We start from the raw sequence: 23332 nt of genomic DNA on the forward strand, positions 1-23332 counted from the left end.
AGGACACCGAGATCGTTGTCAAACCCTCGGCCTTAGTCTGGTTTCAGGGGTTTTTTAGATTGGAAATCCCGCAGGGTTGACACCCCTTCATGAAATTCCAGCTGAAGGCAGCAAGGGAGTCGTTTTTTCTCCGCTCCTCAGCCTCCTCCTCAGGGTCAAGTGGTGCTGCCACCGATAAACCAACTAAATGAGGGTTTTCTGCGCTTGCACGAGACCCCGGTGGGAGGACGCATTGCGTCTCATTGGGAAGCATGGCAGACCATCACCGAGGACCGGTGGGTCTTGTCAGTCGCTCGTGCGGGCTTCCGGTTACCCCTTCCCCCTACCCCACCCATCAATCCTCCCTTCCAGCAGTCGGGGTCGACCTCCCTCAGAGCCGAGATTCAGAAGTTACTGGATCTCAGGGCGATGAAACCTGTTCCTCTAGGGGAGCCAGGGCAAGGCTTCTATTCCTGGCCGTTTACGGTCCCCAAACCCAACCAGGCTGGCCTGCGCACCACCCTAGACCTTTCCCAGTTCAATCTCTCTCTCTACCCCAAGAGAAATTCAAGATGATCACGCCTGGTCAGATTAAGTCCTCTTTACAGAAGGGCGATTGGCTCAGCGTGGTGGACCTCCAGGATGCGTATATGCATATCCTGATCTCAAATCCGCATCGGAGATACCTACGTTTTTCTGTGGGGGAGGAGCACTTACAGTTCTGAGTGCTCCCTTTTGGCCTCAGCTCGGCACTGCGTGTCTTTACGAAGATGTCGGTTATCGCAGCTTATCTTCGGCTACAGGATATCCATGTGTATCCGTATTTGGACGATTGGCTGCTGCGCAGTCCTTGTCCACTGAAAGCCTCGAGCAATCTTCAGTCTCTCCGTCAGATCCTGTTTTACCTTGGGCTGTCGGTGAACTGGTGGAAATCTTCCATGATGGTCTCAAAGGACCTGACTTTCCTGGGTTTTCGTTGGAACACGATCGACTGCAGCGTTTACCTGACCGGGGACAGAATGGCAGATCTGTTGGCCATGTGTCAGAGGTTTGCGCATTTGGAGAGCATGTCGGCCTGGTGGTTCCAGAGGCTTCTGGGCCTCATGGCCTCGTGTGTATTGGCTCTTCCCCTTGCTCGACTCAAGATGAGGCGGACGCAGATGGCTCTTCGGAGTTCTTGGCGTCAGGCGGTGGATCCGGACTCCAAGATAATATCGATTCCGGTTTTCATGAGAATGGACCTGGTGTGGTGGTCGTCTCTCAGCAACCTGTCGGTAGGTGCGGGTTTCCAGGACCCCGCTCAGATGGTGACAATCACGACGGACTCCTCCCTTCTGGGGTGGGGTGCGACGTTGGATCTTAAGGTCTCTGACCGCCTGTCGCCACAAGACAAATTCCTTCATATAAATTATCCAGCCGATTTTCCTGGAGCGCAAGGCGTTCCGGCCAGTCATTGCCAACAAAGTGGTTTGTGTCCGCACGGACAATGTGGTGTCCATGTTTTACATCAACAAGCATGGGGGCACCAAGTCTCCTCCTCTTGTGGATCTGGCCATTCAGATTTGGGAATGGGCGGTTCAGCATGGTGTCTGGCCGGTGGCAGTACACATCCCGGGCCAGCTGAACGTCATGGCAGATGCCCTAGGCCGACAAAGAATGGTCAGCTACGAGTGGGAATTGAAAGCGGAGGTCCTCTTGCAGATATTCCTGTGTTGGGGCATTCTGGAAGTGGATCTCTTTGCAACATCGGCAAACCAGAAACTTCCTCTGTATGCCTCCAGAAACGGGCTGGGAGCTTCCTCTCTGGGAGATGCTCTCGAGATTCCATGGCACAACATGATGGCCTATGCTTTCCCGCCTCTGCCTCTGATTCATCGCACGATTTGCAAGCTGAAGAACACGGTCAATTGTTCTCTTCTGCTCATAACTCTGTGGTGGCCGGCCAGGTTCTGGTTTTCAGAGCTTCAACATCTGTCGGTGTGTGCACCGATCAGGCTTCCGCTAGTTCCCGATCTGCTTCACCAGAGAGATCGACAGCTGTGGCACCCATGACCACAATCGTTCAGCTTGGCGGCATGGTGCCTGAGTTAAGGTCTTTAGAACATCTCAACCTGTCTGCTGACAACATGCGCATAATTCAGGCAGCCAGGAAGCCTTCGGCGAGGTCGCAGTATAAGAGCAAGTGGCTTTGGTTCTGTCACTGGTGCTTAGCCAGACAATTGGACCCCAGGGTAGCTACGATTGACACAGTGCTGTTATTCGTCTCTCATCTTGCAGAGTCGGGCATTCATGTCCTATCATGCAGGACTTATCTTTCGGCTGTGGCTGCCTACCTATCCACGGACCAGTGTTCTTTCTCACTGTCAAACCCATTGATTAAACAGCACTTTGTGGGTCTTATGCATCTTTTCCCTCCTGTTCGCAAACCGCATCCAACGTGGGATCTGAACGTGGTTCTTACGGCTTTGTGCCATAAGACTTTCGAACCAATGGCTACGGTAGATCTTAAGCACCTTTCTTGGAAGGTGGCTTTCTTGGTCAACGTTACCGCGGCAAGGTGAGTGAGTGAGCTCCAAGCTTCGTCTGTGGAGCATCCCTTCTTAGTTTTCCACAAGGATAAGTCCTTGGGACGAATCCTTCTTTCCTACCCAAAGGTGGTTCCCGATTTCCATCTAAATCAGTCAATCTCGCTGCCTGTCTTTCCAAACACGGCTTCGGAAGCTGAGAGGGTTTTGCATTGCCTGGACGTTAGAAGAGCTCTTCAGTTCTATCTGGACAGAACTTCGGAACTTGGGAGTTCTTCTCAACTTTTGGTAACCTTTGGTAACCCGCAAGGCAAGCAGGCCTCCAAAGCGACTATCTCCAGATGGATTGGTGCCTGTATTACGGAGTCTTACACTTTTCAGGGTCTACAGCCTCCTAAAGGGATCCATGCACACCTGGTACGGGGCAAGGCAGCTGCTGTTGCCTTTCAAAAGTATGTCCCCTTGGAGACCATTGCGAAAGCGGCTACTTGGGCCTCACCATCGGCTTTTTGTAAACATTACTGCTTGGACTTGAGCTCCAGATCTGATGCTCAGTTTGGGCAGGCTGTGCTGAAAAACCTTTCAGAAAGGGGGTTTCCATCCACCCGTAGTTCCTGTGAGGAGTGCTTGGGAATCTCCCATAAGTATGGAGGAAAGGGGACGGGATGTAGGAGTATAACCAGGTTACTCACTGTAGTGACCACCTTACTCCTAGTCCATAGTCCGCCGTCCCCTCTAATAAGATTCCTCTATTATTGCTTAAAGGTCTCTGACCTGCGATAGAAAAGGACTGATGGGCGATGCGCGCGGCGGAGCTAAGAAGGGCGGGGTTACGGCTGCATGCGGTACCCCGCGTAAAAAGATAGGAAGGACACATTTTTGAAAAATGTGATGCTTTTTACAAAGTGCCACAGGACAGAGGAATGTCCCATAAGTATGGAGGAAAGAGGACTATGGACTAGGAGTAAGGTGGTCACTACGGTGAGTAACCTGGTTATTCAGTTATACACGTTTAGGGCCTTTCGATGTTTTTTCGAGCTTTAGGCTCCATCCTTTAGGGAGTCTGGTGCTATTTCTGCTCCAGCTGGGTGATTGATTTCTTAATTCACTTTTATTATTTCGTTCCTCCTTTTGTGGGGGTGGGGGGGAGTTGGCCATCCGGTTATTCCTTCCCTTATTTTCTTTTATGGATGACTTCCTTTTTTATTACAGCGTTCGGAAGGGTACTTCACTTTGTTTATCCTTAGAGCTTACCCTTCCAATTGGAGAGACCTTATGGTTTAAATCCCTATTTTCTGGGGCATTCTCCACCACTCTGGATTTTCTTTTGGGACTTTTCCGTGCCGATGTATCTCTGGGATGGTCCAAAGCAAGCTCTTTTTCCTTTTTTCTTGCCAATCCAATAAACTGATGTTATCCCATTCTTCGTCTTCCTTTTTTTTTTTCCATAATTTCTATAAGATCACTTAGACAAGCATTGGACTCTTCATCTGACCAGTCCTCCTGCTCTGGATCTGATTCCCTGTGTGACTTATTTCAATAAGGTCTGAATTCGGTGAGATGACACTGAAATTAATTTCTCTCGTTGGTCTCTTTGCGCATTGCAGACTTTCCCTTCTTGGCGGTGTTCCTATATTTCTCCGGAAGGCTCTTGAACCATTTGCTTTCCGCTTTACCGATTGGTTCTTTGACTTTTTTTCTTTTTTTGAATCCTTATCTCCCGGTTTTCCGTCCTTTTGTAAGTCCTGTATTGGGTTTGTAGCCGGCATGTTAACACCAGCGAAGATTGAGAAGTTTGGTTTTGATAGGGACTCGCCTTTCTTCCCTGCCTGTAGGATTGGAGGCACTGTTTGACTTGAGTTATTATTTGATCCTCCTTCTTTCAATTTTGTTGTCCCTCCAAGACCCAGTTTCATAGGGCTATTTCCTAATTTTGTCTCATTTACCTGAGTTCTTTTGAGGGTATCTGGTTTACACAGGTTCCTCATCCATTTGCAGTCATCAAGTACTGCATCCATCATTAGACTTGTCATTTGAATCTTTTCCTGCTAAATCACAGAGTTGATTCTGCCAGATATTTGTTAACTCAGATTATTTCTCCGTTCTAGTTTCCAGTCTTTTCAAGGAACCTTCCATAGTAGTAATCTGCTCTTTAATATAGACATGTGTCCGGACGTCCTCCTGGAGGGAGTCATTTACGTCTCGTATAGTTTGAGGAATGGACCGATAGAGATAGCTAAGGACGCCATGATTACACTTTGGATGAGAGCTGCCTCTTTATCCCTTTCTTTTCTGCAAGAGTCACTGATTAATTGAGCTAATGCCTCTTTTGATGTCGCTACTTCCATATGCGTCGTGGTTTCTGTGGGGGTGGGGGGCTGTTTGGTTTGGTTAGATGTTGTGCTCATGTAAGTCCATATAAGCCACGGGGGCTTGCTCCATATCTTATGCAGCGATCCTATCTTTTATGAACGATAGGCTTTTTCTTTTCTCTCTTGGAATTTTTCCCGTTAGAGCTGTGATATCCTGCATTATTTTATCTGCCAGCCTAGAATTACTCGTATCTATCTTTCGCGAGATGACGCTTTCACGGTTCTCCCAGGATATAAGACCTTTCCTCAGGGGACACTCCTTTCAATGTTAGTCGAGTCCTTGTTTACTTCAGGATTTTCTACTTAACTGGGCGATTCACGCTCTTCACCCTTTTCCCCTCTGTTTTTTTTTCCCCTTCGGACCTCCTGGCCGTCTTGTTTTCAGTAGGGGGGGATAGGGTGGGACTGTTGTTGTCGGCTGGATTGTGGCCGCCCTCAACAGTTCTTTACGGGCGGCGTCTATTTGCTCCAAGTCAGTGGGGTCCCAGGGACCATCATCTTACCATATTTCTGCATCCAGTTCAGTCAGGGTGGGAAATTGTTCCACGATTGCTGATTCCCATTTGGAAATAACTTTAGCTTGATCGATCCTTTCAATTTGGGGGGCATTCTCATAGTTCGCCGGTGAGCTGAAACTATCCCCACTGGTTTTGAAAAACTCTCCTTTCTTCACAGGGGAGTCTCTGTGGAGTTCAGCATATTTTACTGATCCCCTCCACCCCAGATTCTCTGTTTCTCCCTCTGTCAGGATTATTGACGCATGTGAGGAGTTCTCGTCAATTTTATCCATAACACTGGGACCATTTTCCACTCGGTTCATGGTTGCCTCAGAAGGGATGTTATTCATCAGGCTATCCTGGGTACTGAACAGAGGGGCAGCTATTTCTTCTCTGTCGTCTTCCTCCTGGTGTCCTGGCAAGCTTTGAGACAATGTTTCTCGATCCTGATCACTCAAGTGAACCCTCGAGATGTCCTCTCTATTTTCCTGTTCATGCCCGGATTCCTTTTCTTTATTATTTGGGGACTCTGGGTCTGCTCATACTTCGATCCCTGTTTTGTACCCACTGGAACTTGCACGAATCAGAGGCTGGTCCTGTGTCCTAGGTGTCGACTCAACCACGCCCCCTAGACCGCCAGTAGAGGGGGGAACTTCCTCCACCTCATTTGTCTGGAATTCGATGATCATTCGGCTTTCAATCTCAGCTGGGGGGGAATGGCCCACCTCAGCCCCCACAGAATTACTTTTCCTTTTCCTTATTTAAAGGGCAGATAGGACTGTTTTAACATCAGCGTTTCTTTAGCAGATGGTAAAAGGTTAGGACCTGAAGTCACATCCGCCTCAGGGAGTGAGTTAAAACATTGCTTCACCTGTAATCGTGTCCTGAGACCCGGTGTCTCCATGGTCCCTGTCTCTGTCTGATTTTCCTCCCGCTGCAGCTTCGTCGTCGTGCAGCTCCTCATTAGCGGATAATATTTCCAATGAACTGCGGCCCACTTTCCACAGGTATCCACCGTCACACCCCCCTTTCTAACCTCTTGACTTTTGATGTTCATTATAGTGCAACTGTGCAACTATGTTTGTCTATCTCTGCCGGTCAAAGGCACCAGGCCTGCAGTCCTGGCGTGCTTGAGGGTGGAGGATGGGGGGGATAGAGAGTAGGCTCTGAAGGAGCAGTGTTATCCCAGAACTAGTCTCCCGTTGTTGGGGTCTCTAAGATTTGTGAAAGTGCGTTAAATAAGTTAGTAGCATGCAATTATGTGAATATATCTGGACTTACTTCTGTATGCCTGTGACTGTGCAAGTCTGTTCCACAGTGCGCAGGCACCAAGTCGCGGAACAGCCACGTCTCGCCCTTTCGTTCTCAGGGCTTACACTGCAAGGGCGCTGGAGGCGTGGCTATATAGTTAGGTGCTTGTGACGATCCGGCTGCACACACACGTTGGTTTAAAGCTGCAGGTCTCCTTTTCTCCCGTTCGTTACAGTGTGTTTACTGCCTGTCCTTACACACACTGAAGCCGCACATGGATGGGGGGGCCGCACTAAATGTTACTTTCTGTGGAATTTATTAGAAATCCACAGCATAGGGTCCACACAACAGCGAAACGGCCACGTCTCGCCCTTTTATCCTCAGGGCTTACCTAGTTATGGCTGGTGATAGTGGACATGCTCCAACAACTATTTTGTCTCAGCCTTCCTGCACTTGCTCTGTCTCATGACAACCTGTATTCTGGTAGTTCTGGAGATCCGGCTGTGCATGAGATCACTTCAGTGACTATTCAGTTGCCAATGGTACTAGTTTCAGGAGAACATTTCAGATATTCCGCTGGTACGGAGTCATTTGTCTCTAGACCTTGCAAGGTGGTCCTTGCGACACAACCTTTTAAAAAGGTACGTTGCTTCGGCAACCCATGTCTCAGGGAACGGTGGTCACTGCTACGTCTTTGAAGAGTTGTGGCGCTCATCTGTCGCATCTGACAGGGAGTGGTCTGTGGTCTTCTTCTGAGTCAGAGGATGGCCCTGGTTGCTTTCCTCGCCTCTTTGAAAATGAACACTGCTGGTCTTGATTGTCAACACAATGACCATGCACTCCTTAAATAAGTGAGATGGTGGGGCCCTTGCCGCTATGTCAAGAAGCTATGCTTCGAGGGGATTGTGTCCTCAGACGTATTCCACATCTATGACGGGAAATCACCAGAGCTGTGCTGCTTCAGAAAAGGTTCCTGCGTCGATGACGTTGATACGCTCCCTCGAGGGCCTCCGTCGAGCCAACGTCACTGGATGTTATAAGTAGGACGCACAATTTTTCCGCGAACTTGTTCGCTTCGGAATCTCGGCGTGCCTCGGTTCTTCTCTTGGTTGTATCGGTTCTTTGTTCTTTGTACTTGTGAGATCATGTCTTCGACTTCTTCTACCCCACGGTCGGACTTCAAGAAGTGCTGCGGCTGCGGTTCCAAATGTCGCTTACGGATCCGCACAACGTCTGCCTGTGGTGCCTCAACGAGGACCACGCCACCGATGACTGTGATGACTGCCAGTCTTTGACGTCAAAGGCCTTGCGGGAGCGGAAGAAGAAGCTGACGGTTGGTAGGGTTTCCAAACCCCGTAAGTCGCGATCCGCTGGGCTTTCGACCAACGATTTGAGGGGCGACTCTCAGCGTCGCTGCAAGTCTAGGGGGTCTCGGTCCTGGAGTGGTTCCTGCAATTCCTCTGCCTCTTCTAGGCACTCGCGGAAGCGCTGTCACCGGTCGCCTTCCTCGTCCAAGGACTCCGCCAGACGGCGGGTAGCTTGTCCCAAAAAGCATTCCTCTCATGCGGAATGGGATGCCTTTCGCAAGGATATGATGGCGATTTTCGAATTGCAGGGCTCTGTTCCGTCCGCGCCTATGAGAAAAGCCGGCAAGGAACGTGCTAGGGCCACCGCTCGCACGCCTTCGGGCTCGGGCTGTCGGCGCGATCGGGAACATTCGAGGATGGTCGGAGGACACAATCCCCTCGAAGAACAAGTTACTTTCTTACCTGGTAACGTTCTTTCGATGGGATGTTCCTCTGACGTATTCCACATCGCACCCTCCCGACCTGCCCCTCTACAGAATTTCTTACGCGATTGCAGCTTACGTTTCAGCAAGGCTTTCTGTAGTCATACTGGCAGAAGATTGGTGCCACACGTTCTGGGGGAAAAAACTACAACTGAGGCTACAGGCATTGTGCATCCTGCTTATGACAGGTGACGTCGGCTCGACGGAGGCCCTCGAGGGGAGAGTATCGACGCATGGTGCAGACATCCCATCGAAAGAACGTTATCAGGTAAGAAAGTATCTTGTTCAACTGTAGTTCTGGGCTCTGGAGAACGACCTGTCCGGTGGTTCGCATAGCCGGAAGAAAGAATGCCACAGCGGTTGACTTGAGCAGACAGACTTCAGCCTTCCATGAGTTGGAGCTCTGCCAGGAAGTCTTAGAGATGTTTTCCTTCTCGAGAGCGCCTCTTCGCTTTCTGTTTGAACAGGGAGTGCAAGTAGTTCTGCTTCAGGGAATTTCTTCAACAGGGACGTCTCTGATACGTTTTGACAGTGACTGGACATCCCACCTCTAGTATGCTTTCTGTCCGATCCCTCTTATTCTGCTTATTCTCCGGAGGATATGCCTTTTTGGATCCACTTTGATCTTAATTGTTCCAGACGGTTCAGAGAATGTGGTATCCGGAGTCACTGGACATTTCCATCTGCCCCCTTTGGCAGAGAAGCTCCCTGTTGCCGCCCCACATTTGAAAAAGAAAAGAAAAGACTGTGCCACCCGACGAAGGGCCTCGAGTGACTGGAAACGGCAGGCAGAGATGTGCATTTTTCACCCGCTGCTCCAACCACCAGTTTGGCTGAGCACCCTTCCCTGGGTGCGAATAATGTGTCAACCAGTGTGAGTTCAAACATTTTTAAATCCAGCTCAATGTGGCCTACAGTTGTTATCTTAATTGTAACAATTCACTCCCAACATTCGGACCTTCACATGTATCAATGAGTGTATAAATAAAGCTCAGATACCGTAGTAATCATATTCAGGATGTTTGCTATACTACACATCCTTAATGAGCAGCTGATTGGTGTGTCTTCCCCCTTTATTCGCGTCAAAAAGGATCTCACACTGGTACTACTCAGTTTCTCCAACCCCAACTTCTTTTTGTCTTGTGAGCATTTCTCACTGAGCACCCTATCCCAGCCTAAGATGTAAAAGGCATTCAACCATTATTCCCTGAGAATCCAACAATGCTTTTTCTCAGTGCTAAATCAAAGATGTGGGGTTGTCTTAACTGTACTCTTTGTTTCTTGAAGTCCACATTCTGCAGAGCCCTTACCGAGATGTGAAAGCTTATCAATGCCTTTTATACAAGGGCAGCCGAGTGCTCTTTCTCCACTTTTAACATGAGCTATTTACTGCTGGGTTTGTTTTGTATCCCCCAGCACCACCCTGTGTGCTTTGTTTTGTTCATAGTGTTTTGACATTGCTTTCACGTCTACTTAACTGTGCTGCTTGTGTTCTTTCCCTCAGCGTCCCGCTCCAGATGTGAAAGCAGAGCTGTTTGATTTGCTCTTCCAGATTTCTCATCACAACTGGCGGTACTTTTTCAAGTCCAGTGTCCTGGCAAGCGTCCAGCGGGGTGCAGCAGAGGAACAGGTGGAAAATGAAACTCAGTTTAATTCCATCATGCAGGTAAGCTCTGTGCCAACAGTTAACCATCTTGAGGGAATGATGAGGGTGCAAATAAGGATTTGGGTTTAATTGTTGGTATCCCAGTGCATCTTTATGGGATAAGGTCAGAGAATCGCCCATGCCCTTTTCGGTGTAATGGTGAAAGACCTGACCTGAGCCCCTTAATCTTTTTGTTTGTCCTTAATGGTGCATCCATTTTCCTTAGTGAGTCCTCATCCAGATACTCAATAAGAGTCCAACTCAGTGAGATGTGCTCAACAATATGCCTCTCAGGGTGGTTTTGGGGCAGAATTCCATGTCTTGGGTGTTCTGCTGTTCCTTTCTAGGGACCCCTAAACAAACGTTTTGCTTACCTGGGAGACATTTAATTTGCAAAGGGAAGCCACAGCCAAAGGGGAAACCCAAGACAAAAAGCATAAAGAAAACCTCAAGGTAGAGGGAAGGAGAATATTCCTCCCGCCATGTTTACAATTGGTATTTGGCCAAACTCTTGAACCTGACGGGGCTGTCTGAAAATCGGTATCCCCAGGAGTATCCAGAACTGTCAACCTTGCTTGCAGAAGAAGACTTCATGGAGGTGGAGGGTCCGGGTCAACAAAAGTGTTGATCACCTGGAGACATTACTTCCCTTCAACAAGTCAGAAAACAGCAAAAGGAATGGGGTCCATAGAAACTATGGGGGGAAGGTTGCAAAAAGAGAAATCTGTTGTGATGCAACAGCTGGAGATTAGGCCACGGGGGTGCATTTTAGCTGGATGTATGAGTAGGTTTTTTTTGTTGGAGCTATATAGCTATATTTTGTGCTGCTAACTTCTATGCATGCTACATTTTTATGTATCATTTTCTTGTGTCATGCTATTTGTTTTAAACTTGTTTGCAATTGATTGCTATTACAAAATAACATTGTGTGCAAGTAAATATTCTGCAATGCTAACAATTCTTTTGTCAATAGGCATTTGGCCAGTCCTTCCTGCAGCCTGATATACACATCTTCAAACAGAACCTCTCTCACTTAGAAACCCTTAACACCAAACAGAAACTGTACCATAAGGTGAGCATAAATGCCAAATAAGCTTTGCTTTTCAGATTAAATTGATCCGCCATCCATTGACTCATGCTGTGCACTGTATAAAGTGAATCTTTCATAGATTGGGAGACAAAAAGAGAGGTTCTGACACTGTGAAAGTGAAATACTCTCCAGTGTGAGTGGAGATTTTTAGGAGTTTTTTTGCCATGTTATGCATGTTTGTCATGTTCCGCAACATGCCTTTCCATTTCATGGTAAGGCCTCAGTTAACCTTATTTTTCCTTCTAAGGCCACATTATATATCGTGCTATGCCAGTGTGCAAGCTTATGGTCTGCAATTTGGAGGCAATTGCCCTCACTTCTGTCTACCCACTGACCACCCAAAGGTATTTCATCAGCGGTGCCACTCGGCCTTACATGTGGGGGATGATGCAATGCATGCACTCCCAACTGACAACCACGAACCACATTAAAGCCATGTGAATTGCAACCTCAGCATTTCAGTGCAGCAAAGGGATAGTGTACCATTTTATGCTGACTTGTTATGGCATTCTGTATGTAATTTTAAGTTAATGCATATTTGGCAAGTATACACGTGCCAAATGTTTGCCTTTCTGCAATTCTTTTCAACTGCTATTGATTATGCACTGGTGAATCAGACAAATGGAACACACCCATGGGGAACACCCTTTCATATCCTCTTCCCCAGTGCAAATTCTAATGGCCAACTGGTGGTACAGCCTTTTCCTAACCAACACCACATCCCTCTATACTGCCATAACACTACAACACTCAGTGCCAAACACCCTTGACCACAATCTTAAAGCACACAAGCATGAGACAGACTGGATCATCACACATACCCACACTTGATAACTTTTAGGGACATTCTTTCCTCCACCTTCTGGTGAAAGGTGTAAAATCGTCTACCCTGTAGGCAAAATCAAGGTTTCCAACCAAAAAAAAGGACCAGATCCCTGAAGTTGTAGATTCGACAGAGCAGTCATGCTGCACTCACTGAAGGAGGCATGTTTCTAGGGAAATACTTAACTCCCAATAGTTTCCTCTGGAGAATACACCACACGGATATACTGAAAAATATACACTAGATTGTAAAATCGCACACAGCATCAATAAAGTAAAATAAGCACTGACCTTTACTGTTTTTCTGCATACTTTGTTGATATTGATATTTTATTTCTATCGCGCTCGTACACAAGTGTTTCACAGCGCGAAAAGGCAAGGCAAGGGAGGGGAACAGGGGAGAACAAAACCACGATCTTACTAGGCCCAGTAAAATTGAGAATGCGCAAGTGCATGTTGTGCTATGTTATATTTAATCCAAAGTAAATGCCATACCCACTACTAAACTAAATGTATTCCCGCTAGCTGGTGGTAGGCACAATACATATAAGGCATATAGGTGGGAAGAAATGGGGAACATTACACAACAGTAAACGCACTGACAGAGTCCTAATTACTCTCCTAGAAATCCAGTGAAACAAAACACCATATTTCCATAGACAGGAATACAATGATTTAAAATGTACAATAAATCAGTGGTATTAGGTGAAAATACGTCTTTTACAAAACTCCACGGGCCCAAGGTGAGCCCAGGAAAGATATCAATGTTCAGGTAATTATGCTTAAAAGGGAATTCCCTTTAGGAATCAACAGGACAAATCCAATAGGCTTAGCCGTGGTTACAGGGAAAAGGTCAAGTAAGTCTGAGTTCTACCCCAGAGATGTATGTGATGGTCATTTGTATAGTGCCTTTTCGCATTGGTATGGTCTCAAAATGCTGTAGATGAATGCCCTCAGGGAATCTTAGTCCAGGCATTTTAGCCAATACAAAGGTAGGTAGGGGTGGCCAAGTCCCTGCTACCAACCCATGTTGCGAAGTTGTCTGGAGAGTATGCAAGAGCAGGAAACTGGTTATGTGGGCTGCTAGACCAAACTTTTGCCAAGGGGGATATCTGCATTCTTATGGCAGGGGTGTTGTGTGATGCGTCTTAGAGTAGTGTATGATAGAAGATGCGTGCGGGGGGGGGGTGGTCGTTCCTTCGGCTATCTTCCATAGGCATGGAGGGTGATGCGTACCTGTGTCCTTCCTGGTTTCTTGGTTTCATAGATGCAGCTGAATTTAGAAGGGGCGAATTTAAAGCATGTGGCTAGATTCTACACAGTGGCTATATTCAGAGCATCTAACTAGAACACAGTAGCTATACTAAAAGCTGCAGCTAAATGTAGCACAATGGCTATTCTCAAAATGCAGCTAAATATACCACAGTAACTGTACTAAAAATGCAGCTAAATTTAACACAGTGGTTATACTTAAAGGTGGCTAAATATCACACAGTGGAAGCAATCACAAATGCAGCTAAATATGACAGTGGTTATACTCGAACAGCAGCTGACACTAACCAGATGCTGAAAAAGCTGCAACCAGCCCCATGGGCCTTCAAGAGGAGACCCTCTTGAAGTGTTTGAGCTCCAGGTTTGAGACTCAGAAGCCCACGGAAGAAGAGTATCAAAGCTGAATACCAGCCTTTGGCAAACAGCAGTAGAAAGGAACCTGCATAAATCCACGACTGCAGAACAAGGGGACCAGTAAGGGTAAGTTTGAAGAATAACCCACCAGCCCAGGATGCAGAGGTAAGTATTCATGGTACCATTTCTAGAGAACCTGGCTTAGGAACAATGAAATAAACCAGTGAGTCGAAATCTCCTCTTGCAGGTCAAGATCTAGGATCCAGCTACCCAGGGTCTTGAAACTCGAACCAAAGGCAAACCGAAGACCCAAAAGAAGAACAATGTGCCTTCTTGGGAGGATGATCTGAGATCCAGTATTGTAAGCAACAACTAAGGCAGAACCAGAAAGACAGAGTGGATGAGTCTTTAAATGTTTCCCTTTCATCCTATAGAACTTTGAACTAAGACTGGAACTCTAAAGTGACTTAGGGGTACTTCCTTCCCTTGGACATTTTTGGCAGATCCCCCAGAAGTTCAGGGAGCTTGGAACCAAGATTCACCACTTCAGGACCTACCTATGAATGTATATTCCTTTTTAAGACATGTCTTTCATTGCTGCCCTGCTAAATGTACTGGAAAAACTATGGCTGCATTTAGCAACAATATATTTATTTGCACAGTAAATGTAACTCGAAAGCTTTGTTGCAGAGATGTTCCTTAAGTCTTGGGAGCTTTGGATACCGTTTATTGTGGCTCTATCCTGTCTGTGGGCTTGAAGCATTGTTCTGGTCATGAATATGGTTATAAGGACCTCGGAGCGCTAAATGGTTGAGGAATTGTTCTTTATGCTTTGACTGTAAATCTATTTTTCCTCCGCAAGATTATTTCACTTTTCAATTGTATACCCCATCACGTGCTAACTACCAGGTCCAGTAATTTTCACATGCCTAGTGTTGGGGTATATCTTTAGGACACTTAGTTGTGCAGACTACTATGTACATACCTGCTTGTTTTGTTGTATGGTAACCTCGTTCTTTGCACCCTCTGTTTTATGTTGAATGCTTGCCCCTGGTAAAGGGCCCACATATAGACATTGGGGTTAGGAGAGTCCTTGTATAGCACAGGTCTGCAACCTGCATCTCCAAGTGTTTTGCACTACAACTCCCATGATCCTTCACCATTTACTATTGTGACTGGGATTGATGGGAGGTGTAGTCCAAAGCATCTGGAGAGCCAAATGTTGCAGACTTCTGTATAGGCATTACTGATTTAATAATATACGGCTATCATTTTAATACTTTACATTAATGTTTAAAATACTTATTTGAACTGATGGTATAATATGGGTCTCTTCATAAAGTATGTATTATTCAGTAGTTAAGTGTTTTTTTTCCAAGATGTATGTGTGGATGACAGTTTTTTTTTTAAACACATAAACCTTACACTAATTATTCAATACACATTTTGTCATATCAATCTTAAGGAAAATTCAAATCAGAATATCTAAATCTATATACACCATGTATATAACACATGATTTACAAATAAATTGTTAAAAGGTCCAGGCCAATTCATTCAAGTACTTTCCTCAGATCTTATTTGAAATGTAGATCATCCAACATTTCATTTAACGATTTTAAAAATCTACATAGTGCCAGTATCAAACCAATATTATCCTCAATCATTCTACACCATAAACTTTCTCCAAAATAATATACTGAAGGAGCCATACATTTCTCAAATGTTTAAAATCGAATGTTTGGTTCCAGTGTAATAGATGTTTTTTTTTTGTGGTTTCTATAACCTCTGTTGAGCTACACTGTCAACTTTTGGACCTAATTAGTCCCCATCTGGGAGTTAGGCACTCTAAAGTAGACACCTGGTTCAATTTAAATTGCATATACATTGCCCTCACCCTATTGCAAGGAAAAAGGTGAAATGTATTTTCGAATTATCTCTGGAAAATGGAATATTCTGGATTAACACAAATGTTTTGAGTTGTTCAATCGTTATTATCCATTCTTCTAAGTAATTTCTTTTAGCTTGATTGGTATTGTTTACCAATGCACATATATCCGACCCAATTTCCTGGATAAGAGTATTGTGATAATTGGCAAATCTTACAAGCGTATCAACCCATTTATTCTTCAATGTTCCCTTAATATTCCCAAAAGTGAGTTTTTCGGTGGATCCAAGATCTTTGCATATAAGAATCTTTTTCCACCTGACAATGCTTCTCAGAGAATTGAGAGCCAGCTCATGTTGTATTACAGTTTGGGATTGTTAATGGAAATCCCAATATGATTTTTCACATGACAAGTTCTATTGCATTAAGGAATTTGTATTATGTAAGGAAACAGCTACACCATAAGTTAAGATGAGTACTATTTTAATGCGATAGTATTTTAGTAGAGGCATTAGTGAATATTTGCATATCCTTGCATTAATTATTTTAAATTGGGTAAGGATATAGTTTGATCGACTCAATTGAGGAGTCATTTGAGACATTAAATCCCAAATACCTCAGGGAACATACATTTTAAGGTTTCATATTGGCTACTGTCCAGGGCATAATTTTAGAAGATATTTTGTTTAATATTATGGTTTTGTATTTGTTCCCATTCACCAGGAGGTTCTGTTCAACCGCATATATAGGAAATGAACCTAGTTTGTCAAAAAAAAAGCAGATCTGCAAAAGCCAGCCAGTGAATGGGAATTAAGCCCAATTTTACAGCATAACAATTTGAGTTATCCCATAGTGCCTTAATATCTAGAATATATAAATTGAACAGTGTTGGGTCTAAGATGCAACCCTGCCATAGTCCCATTTGTGTATCGCCCGCAATGATGAGCCTTATTTTATTTGGAGTGTTTTCATAGAGGAGCATAATGATACGAAGAATGTCCTCCGGTATACCCCAGTATTTACGTTTCCCCAAAGTTTTTCTCTTAAAACCTTATCAAATGTGTTTGACATGTCCATATTGGCAATATATATATGGTTTGTCCAAACGTCTTTCTTGTAGACGCAAACAAATGTGTGAGAACCATCCCGTTCAGGGATGTGACGAGCCTTTTTCTAAACCCAATTTGGAATTTAGAGAGGATACCTAGGTTTGCTACAGATTTGACTTGTTCTTGCAGAAGGAGTGATGCGGAAAATGTTGTTGGACGCTAAAAAACTGATCACAATAGGGCAATAGTAGGCTGGATTTAATTTGTCTGCTTTTTAAAAAATAATGGGTTTGATATGAGATGCCAGCTCCGTGAAAGATCTTTCAATATAATATCATTGAAAAATTGCTCAAGATTTTAGCCCAGAGGTTAGAATTACATTTAATCATAATAAGAGCTAAACAGTCCGGGCTGGGGGCTCTCAAAGAATTTGATTTAAAAATTGCATCTAGGATATCATCCCTTGTGAAATGTCATTTTTTTTTCTCTAGGTCAGACATGAGTACATTATTAGTATTGTGATTCCAGTCTTTATTTTGGGCATAAGTAGCAGTAAAGTGAGTTATTGGTGTATTTTCATCCATCAAATTGACTTGGACTTGATTATCATTGGATATCATTGGATGACTTGGAACATAATCAACACAGAAAGCAACCCACAATTTCACAGTGAGTTGTCAAATGCATACAAAAATGTTATGCAGTATCATAAAAACCATTACCCTTTAAACCACAGGCACATTGTTCATGGGGTGCAGGATGTTAAGATGGATTTCTAGAATCTGGCCTGTTCGACAGATTTTCTGAGGCTGCCCTGGTTCTAGTGAAGAGGGGAACTCTGAGAGGTTAACCAAACCCAACCAAGGTAAGCATGGTGATTGGTCACGGCTATTCTCAGGAGAGCGTGAGTGGGGTCAGGGGTCCACAGTGAAGCACGCAATAATTCAATTTAGACAGGTAAGTCAAAAAAATACTATATTTATTCTCGGCCAAAAACACACACTAGGAAATAAAACAAGCATGTGATAATATCACACAACACTCAATTATAAAACCTATATAAAGTCACCTTTAGGTTCTTAGAAATGCATTCAATTACTTCGAGAACAAAAAGATGTTAAGTAGTGATGCAGTAGAATGAAACCAATTCACAAGAAATCTTTCCAATACAGGCTTTTGCATCAGGCAGTCAACAAGTGATGGAATGGAATAACCTTAATGTATTTAAGGTTTGTTCTAAGGAGAACAGGGAATGCTAAGCAATTAACTACCTCACTCTAATATTCCCAGATGACTAGGTGGGTCGACTGTGGGGGGTGCTGGAGGTAGGTTTTCCTGCCGTCTTTTTCCAGTGACATGTGCCCAGGAGCTGCGGGTGCAAGGATTCTTTTGGTCAGTTCCAGGAGCAGAGTGAAACCCTTTGCGAAGAAGAAATGCAGAAGGCACTAATGCAGATCTCTTCAGGACACTTCCAGGAGGGAAGGCAAGTACCAGAGACGGCTACTGCACACAGGCAACAGCAGGCGTCCTTCCAGTCATGGTTGAAGACCTTCCAGAGTAGGATCTCTTTAAGCTAAGAGGCTGAAATTCAGCAGGAAGGAGACTCGTACCACAAGCTGCTCACCACTGAAGTTCCAGTGGCAATTCTAACAAGCTAGCCCACTGGAGAGCTGATCAGTCCACTGGGTGGTCCGGGGACACTTCTGAAGCCTCAGCATGGCTGGATCCTCCAATGCATTAAGACTGTTTGGTCCCACCAGTCCAAGGGTTGAAGCACCGATTGGGGCCTTCCCACACAAGGTAGTCCAGCAGGGCTTGAAAGGGCCAAGCACAGGAAGGGATGCTGGGCCTCTTCAGGAGTCGTCCACAGATCTTCGGCTGCTAGACTACAAAGGATACTTGGCTCGAACGCTGATCTGAAGAAGTGGCTCCATGAGTCCTCTTCATATCATAAATCATGGCTGTAAGCAAGTCCACGCCCATCAATGGTAAGGATCTGCACTATTCAAACAGTCAGCAGTCTTCCAATCTGGGACCACTGTAGGCTTCACTCATGCCACACACCTAGACTTTCAGGCACCACTGATGTGGAATGGGATCAGACAGTCCCACCCGTTCCTGGGCCAAGCACACACAAAGGCATCACTAGCCCACAAAAGCAGCAGCTTTCCTGGGCAAGTACATGACCTTATGTGGGATTTCCTGACCTGAGAAAGCAGGAAGAAGGCCAAACAACAATATGGCCAAAGGATAAGTGAAACATCTTGTGGCATGACCATCTTAGCGGGCAAGCCACGTTTAGTAGCCATACAGAGTAAATGCAAATGTGCATACTAGAAATAACGCAAAACTAGTAAATATGTAATGGCTGCCACCAGCTTGTCTTTAGGCACATATAAAAGTAACCAGAAATTCCAAGTTTACAAGACTAGGGGGATACAAAAGTATCCCCACTACACTGCATTGTAAGATGATGTGTGCACTGTTAAAATGTTACCAAAAAGGCTTAAGGGAAACCTAGTTTCCCAGTAGAGATAGGCTGAAGGACTGATCAGTGTCCCCATAACAGAGTGAGCAAAAGGTCAGGGGAGTGAAGCTGAGAGCTTAGCTTTCCTGAAAAAATCATGACAGATTCAAATGCAAAAAGGTTTGGGGGCCCATAGAATATGGAGGGAATGTTGCTTAGAGAAGTCTTTCCTAACACAGGCGCATACATTCCATTCAACACTATTTGCAAGGCGGCCATGTAGAGTCCAGTACACAATTTCACAACACACATCTGCACAGACACACAAACAAGGACAGGCTTGCAGGTGTCACACGTATAACCCATAATCTGTTTTGAACCGTACAATCACACCACCTACCACAAACCAATATTGCTCGCTGACATTTGCTCTGCATGTGAATCCCTACGGATTCTCAAGCTCCAGAAGATAAACGTTACTTACACAGTAAGTGTCTTTCTGGTGTTTCGATCTGTTTAGAATACCATGTTCCCAACCTCCCCATGGTGTGGAACAGAAAAAATCCTTGATAGGTTCTCACAGCACCAGTGCAAGCACATTAATAGTGCTCTCACATAAATGCAAACGGAGAACAATATGTAGCAGAGATATAGTTTAACTGGAACACCCTGTCGATGTCATTCTTACTTGGGAAGAAAACAAATGCAATCGTCCAGACCAACCACTAATTGGCAGGATGTGCATAGCATGCAATTCTAAACACACCAAGCACCATACATTGTTACTGTGTAAGCAAAGTTGGTCATACATGACGTCAACATGCAGTACTTTATTTGTTGGAGTGTTTGTCATGGGTGAGCTCTGGATAATTTCTAAGCAGCAGCACTTAAGACTCGGCGTGATTATGATTGTGTTTGGGAAACTTCATTATTTTAACTGTAAATCAGTCGTAGTCGCACAACGTACAGTTGCACGTATCTCTGCATCTCATACTCGATCATTGATTTTAATGAACCTGATCACTGCTGAAAATGGACTAGGGTTCTTGGGTTACGGGGGAGGGGTCCTTTCCACCCAGGACCGGGCATCAGTCTTTCTTATTTTTGCTTTATGCCGATGATTTAGTTATTCTAGACCAGACTCACTGGGATTACAGCGTTCTCTGGATACATTATGTTCATTTATGGATGTCCATGGTCTTGGGATAAATATCTCTAAAACCTGGATCATGGTGTCCAATGGTAGGAAGTAGAATCGATCCTCTTTTGTATGGAGGGTAAAGGGGACTCCTTTCGGAAGAGTAGATAGGTTTGTTTAGATGGGTTTATTTTTGTATAGTGGCAGATTCAAAATTGCCCACTTAGATCTCAGCGCAGTTGAGATACATTTTAAAATTGGGTACATTTTCATTTTCATTGCTACGGGCCATTACCTATTATAGGTTTAAGATTCTGCCGGCTTTGCTGATCTGGCATAATGCCTTGCGACTGCGGAAGTGCGTTCCAAAGGCAGTGATCAGGCATGAGCTCAGGCTTGTATCGATGAGTGCGAATGATAGTCTGGAAATGAATACACTTCCTTCAGTAAAAAATTCTGCAACCAAATGCTCTATTTTGTAAACTCAGTCCACTGGATTAAAGCAATATAACATCTGGTCTGTTCAAGTGGGTAGATGAAGTTCAGGCTAAGTTGTTAAATATAAATAGTCCAAGCGATTTATTATTTGCTGGTCCAGGGAAGTTAAAGCGTGCACTGGAAGTGAATGATTGGATTCTCACATTGAAAACAGTGTCTAAATACTCACTATTTTAGGACATTTTAAGGATGCCTAAACCTCCTTTTCTGCAGACCCATATGTAAGTACGTTTCCCAATGCTGTATGGAGAACTAAGTTCTTAAGATTACGTCTAAATTTGCTCCCTACTTTCAAAGTTGAAGGTACCAGAAGGCGTCTTGACTGAGATAGGACGTGTAGATTCTGCTTGCAGGAAGGAGTGATTGAATCCCTATATCATTTAACACTGATTTGCACATGTACTCGATTTGAAAGCTCATCATCTTTTTTGTTTTGTCTCTGAATTGAGGCTGTGAAGTAGGATTTAATTGTGTTTTCCAGTTTTACTTTGCTTAGATGACATTTTCTCTAAATTTATTTTTTCAATTGTGGTTTAGGCTGCTTTTACTCTATTATGTTTGGTGTAAAGTGTATAGTTTATTTAATAAAAACCATATACACTAAAAAAAGATGGACTTATTACATGAATAACAATGAGCTGGAAGGTGACTCCTGCTGCCCATGCCTACACTCTGCTCCAGTCTTCTTACAGGACAATACCACCTAGCACTTGTTCAGCAGGGTGGAGGTAGTACCCTGTGCAGGAGACAGGCAGCCATAGAAGTAGGAGCTGCCAAGTAGGTCAATAGGCAGGAGAGCATACACATTATGTGCCAGTGTGAGTGGTATGGCTTGGATGTGACACGCATGGCTCTGGCTCTACTGCACGTGGCATGGGGGGGCACTCCTGGGCACGTGGTAGTCTTGTTTAGCTGGGCGCTTTCCCTTTCTCCTCTGGTGAGCAACATGTGGTGTGCAGCTACACAGGACCTTGCCAGGCAGCCGCCTCACTGAGTTTTAAATACACATGAGCACCCAACTACAATCAGCGCCTCAGTCGTTCATGTCATTAGTGGGGCTCAGGGGTACCCAGCAGAGAGGACCACAGGCAATTCCAGCCAGCAGCACAATCGACGGCTTCAAAGCCAGGGCAAAGGCCACTGTCAGAGGACTGCCTGGGGTGGGTGATGACACATACAAGATGTTGTTGCAATGTTAGAGGACAATTCATTAGTTCAGTTATGGTTTTGTCTGCATTTGTTCATCCCTTTACTACAGGAAGAACGTTTTTTTAATTGAATTTCTGTGGCTAGACAGCTGAAAATATTCTACTTGCCACCTATAGAATCATAGAAAAATGATGTGTCTGTAGAAGCATTTACACTTCATGTATTATTTCAAGACACAATTGGTATGTTAAGTTGTATGTTATGTTGATTGGTACTTCTAAATTGCCATTGTAAGTGCACTAATCGCGCCCAAAAGGCGGGCGGAAGTTGCAACTGCAACCCCAAATAAGAGGAAACTTCTGGCGATGCAGATGGTGGTGCAGCAGGCTGTCGCCCCAATGTGGTACAGATGTGCTTAAATAATTGTGGGCCCTAGCACTTATTTTTCTTTTTTTTTTTACATATTGTTCAATGTGTGCATGAAAATCCCTGTAAATAAACATGTTTAAGGGATGTTGACTAAATATCCAGTTCAAGGCCAGAGAAGGGCTGTTTGGTTTTGTACCACATGGTTAGATGGTGACCATGCTTTAAGGAAGGGGAATGCAAAGGATGGTGGCATTTTTGGGACGTTGGTTAGGGTGTTGTAAAGATCTATTTTAAGATTTCTACAAAGAAAGGTTATTGGCCAGCTATATGTATGTGTGTGTGTGTGTGTATATATATATATATATCACATTTTGTGCTGTGGATGGGCAGAAGGCAGTACTCCATTCTTGGGTGCCTTCCAACTTTGTATTGTTCAAATCTGAATTGGATGGCAGACTGGATTACTTCCAAGACGAGCTTCATAGGTGAAGGAGAAATGGCCATGACGACTGACGGGCTTGTCCCTTGGAGTTGCTGCCCTGACCACGCCCACTTTACTACTTGAACAGCGTGCCTAGCTGAATCGTCATGATAGTGACACACGCTTTGCATGCTTCGTCACAGTCAAACAGCATGAATGCCACCAACACTCTGGAGGAGTTGAGTGTGTTGATGCCTTTGCTAGCAATGCCTACTGCCATCACGGATTTGTCCACTGTGAAGAAGCCCATCATCGTGGTGAGCTCTCCATCTGTTCTGTTTTCCTCTGCATGCTCACTCTCATATGACCTATGCACTCCCATGTGTAAGCGCCTTAAAAAAAAGTGCAATTAAGGACAGCACATTACCTATAATGACAGACAAAAAGAAAATCACCTGCTATTTTTTACTTGTAACTTAAAGAAACATCTAGTCCTGGAATTAGTGAATAACTGAGCTCTTCAGTTGCGTGTTTAGGTTCTAATGTTATAGAATGTATTATACAAATGCTAAATATGGAACAATACCCCCAATCCCACCTTCTATAGGCTGTTGCCTTAAGTGCGCCGTCATCACCGTTAATACACTGACCAATGCTGGTATTAGACAGGCGGTTGATATTGATCCTCCTATCATACAACCAGTGCAAGTTATTAAAATCAAGGATTTAAATGTACACATGGGCCTTCAGCACTCTG

The 23332-nt window shown here is 44.7% G+C and overlaps 1 protein-coding gene across 2 annotated transcripts in view; it reads left to right on the plus strand.

The window, feature by feature from the left end:
* XPO6 (exportin 6) overlaps positions 1–23332 on the plus strand; it is a 1073945-nt gene that overhangs the window by 990083 nt on the left and 60530 nt on the right. For both annotated transcript variants that reach the window (XM_069646882.1, XM_069646883.1), the window contains exons 21-22: positions 9918–10079; positions 11032–11130. In XM_069646882.1, coding sequence (XP_069502983.1) covers positions 9918–10079; positions 11032–11130 — 261 coding nt within the window. The remainder of the gene's footprint in view (positions 1–9917; positions 10080–11031; positions 11131–23332) is intronic.

Source organism: Ambystoma mexicanum, chromosome 2q (genome assembly GCF_040938575.1).
Source record: "Ambystoma mexicanum isolate Mex_15411 chromosome 2q, UKY_AmexF1_1, whole genome shotgun sequence".
Taxonomy (NCBI): Eukaryota; Metazoa; Chordata; class Amphibia; order Caudata; family Ambystomatidae; genus Ambystoma; species Ambystoma mexicanum.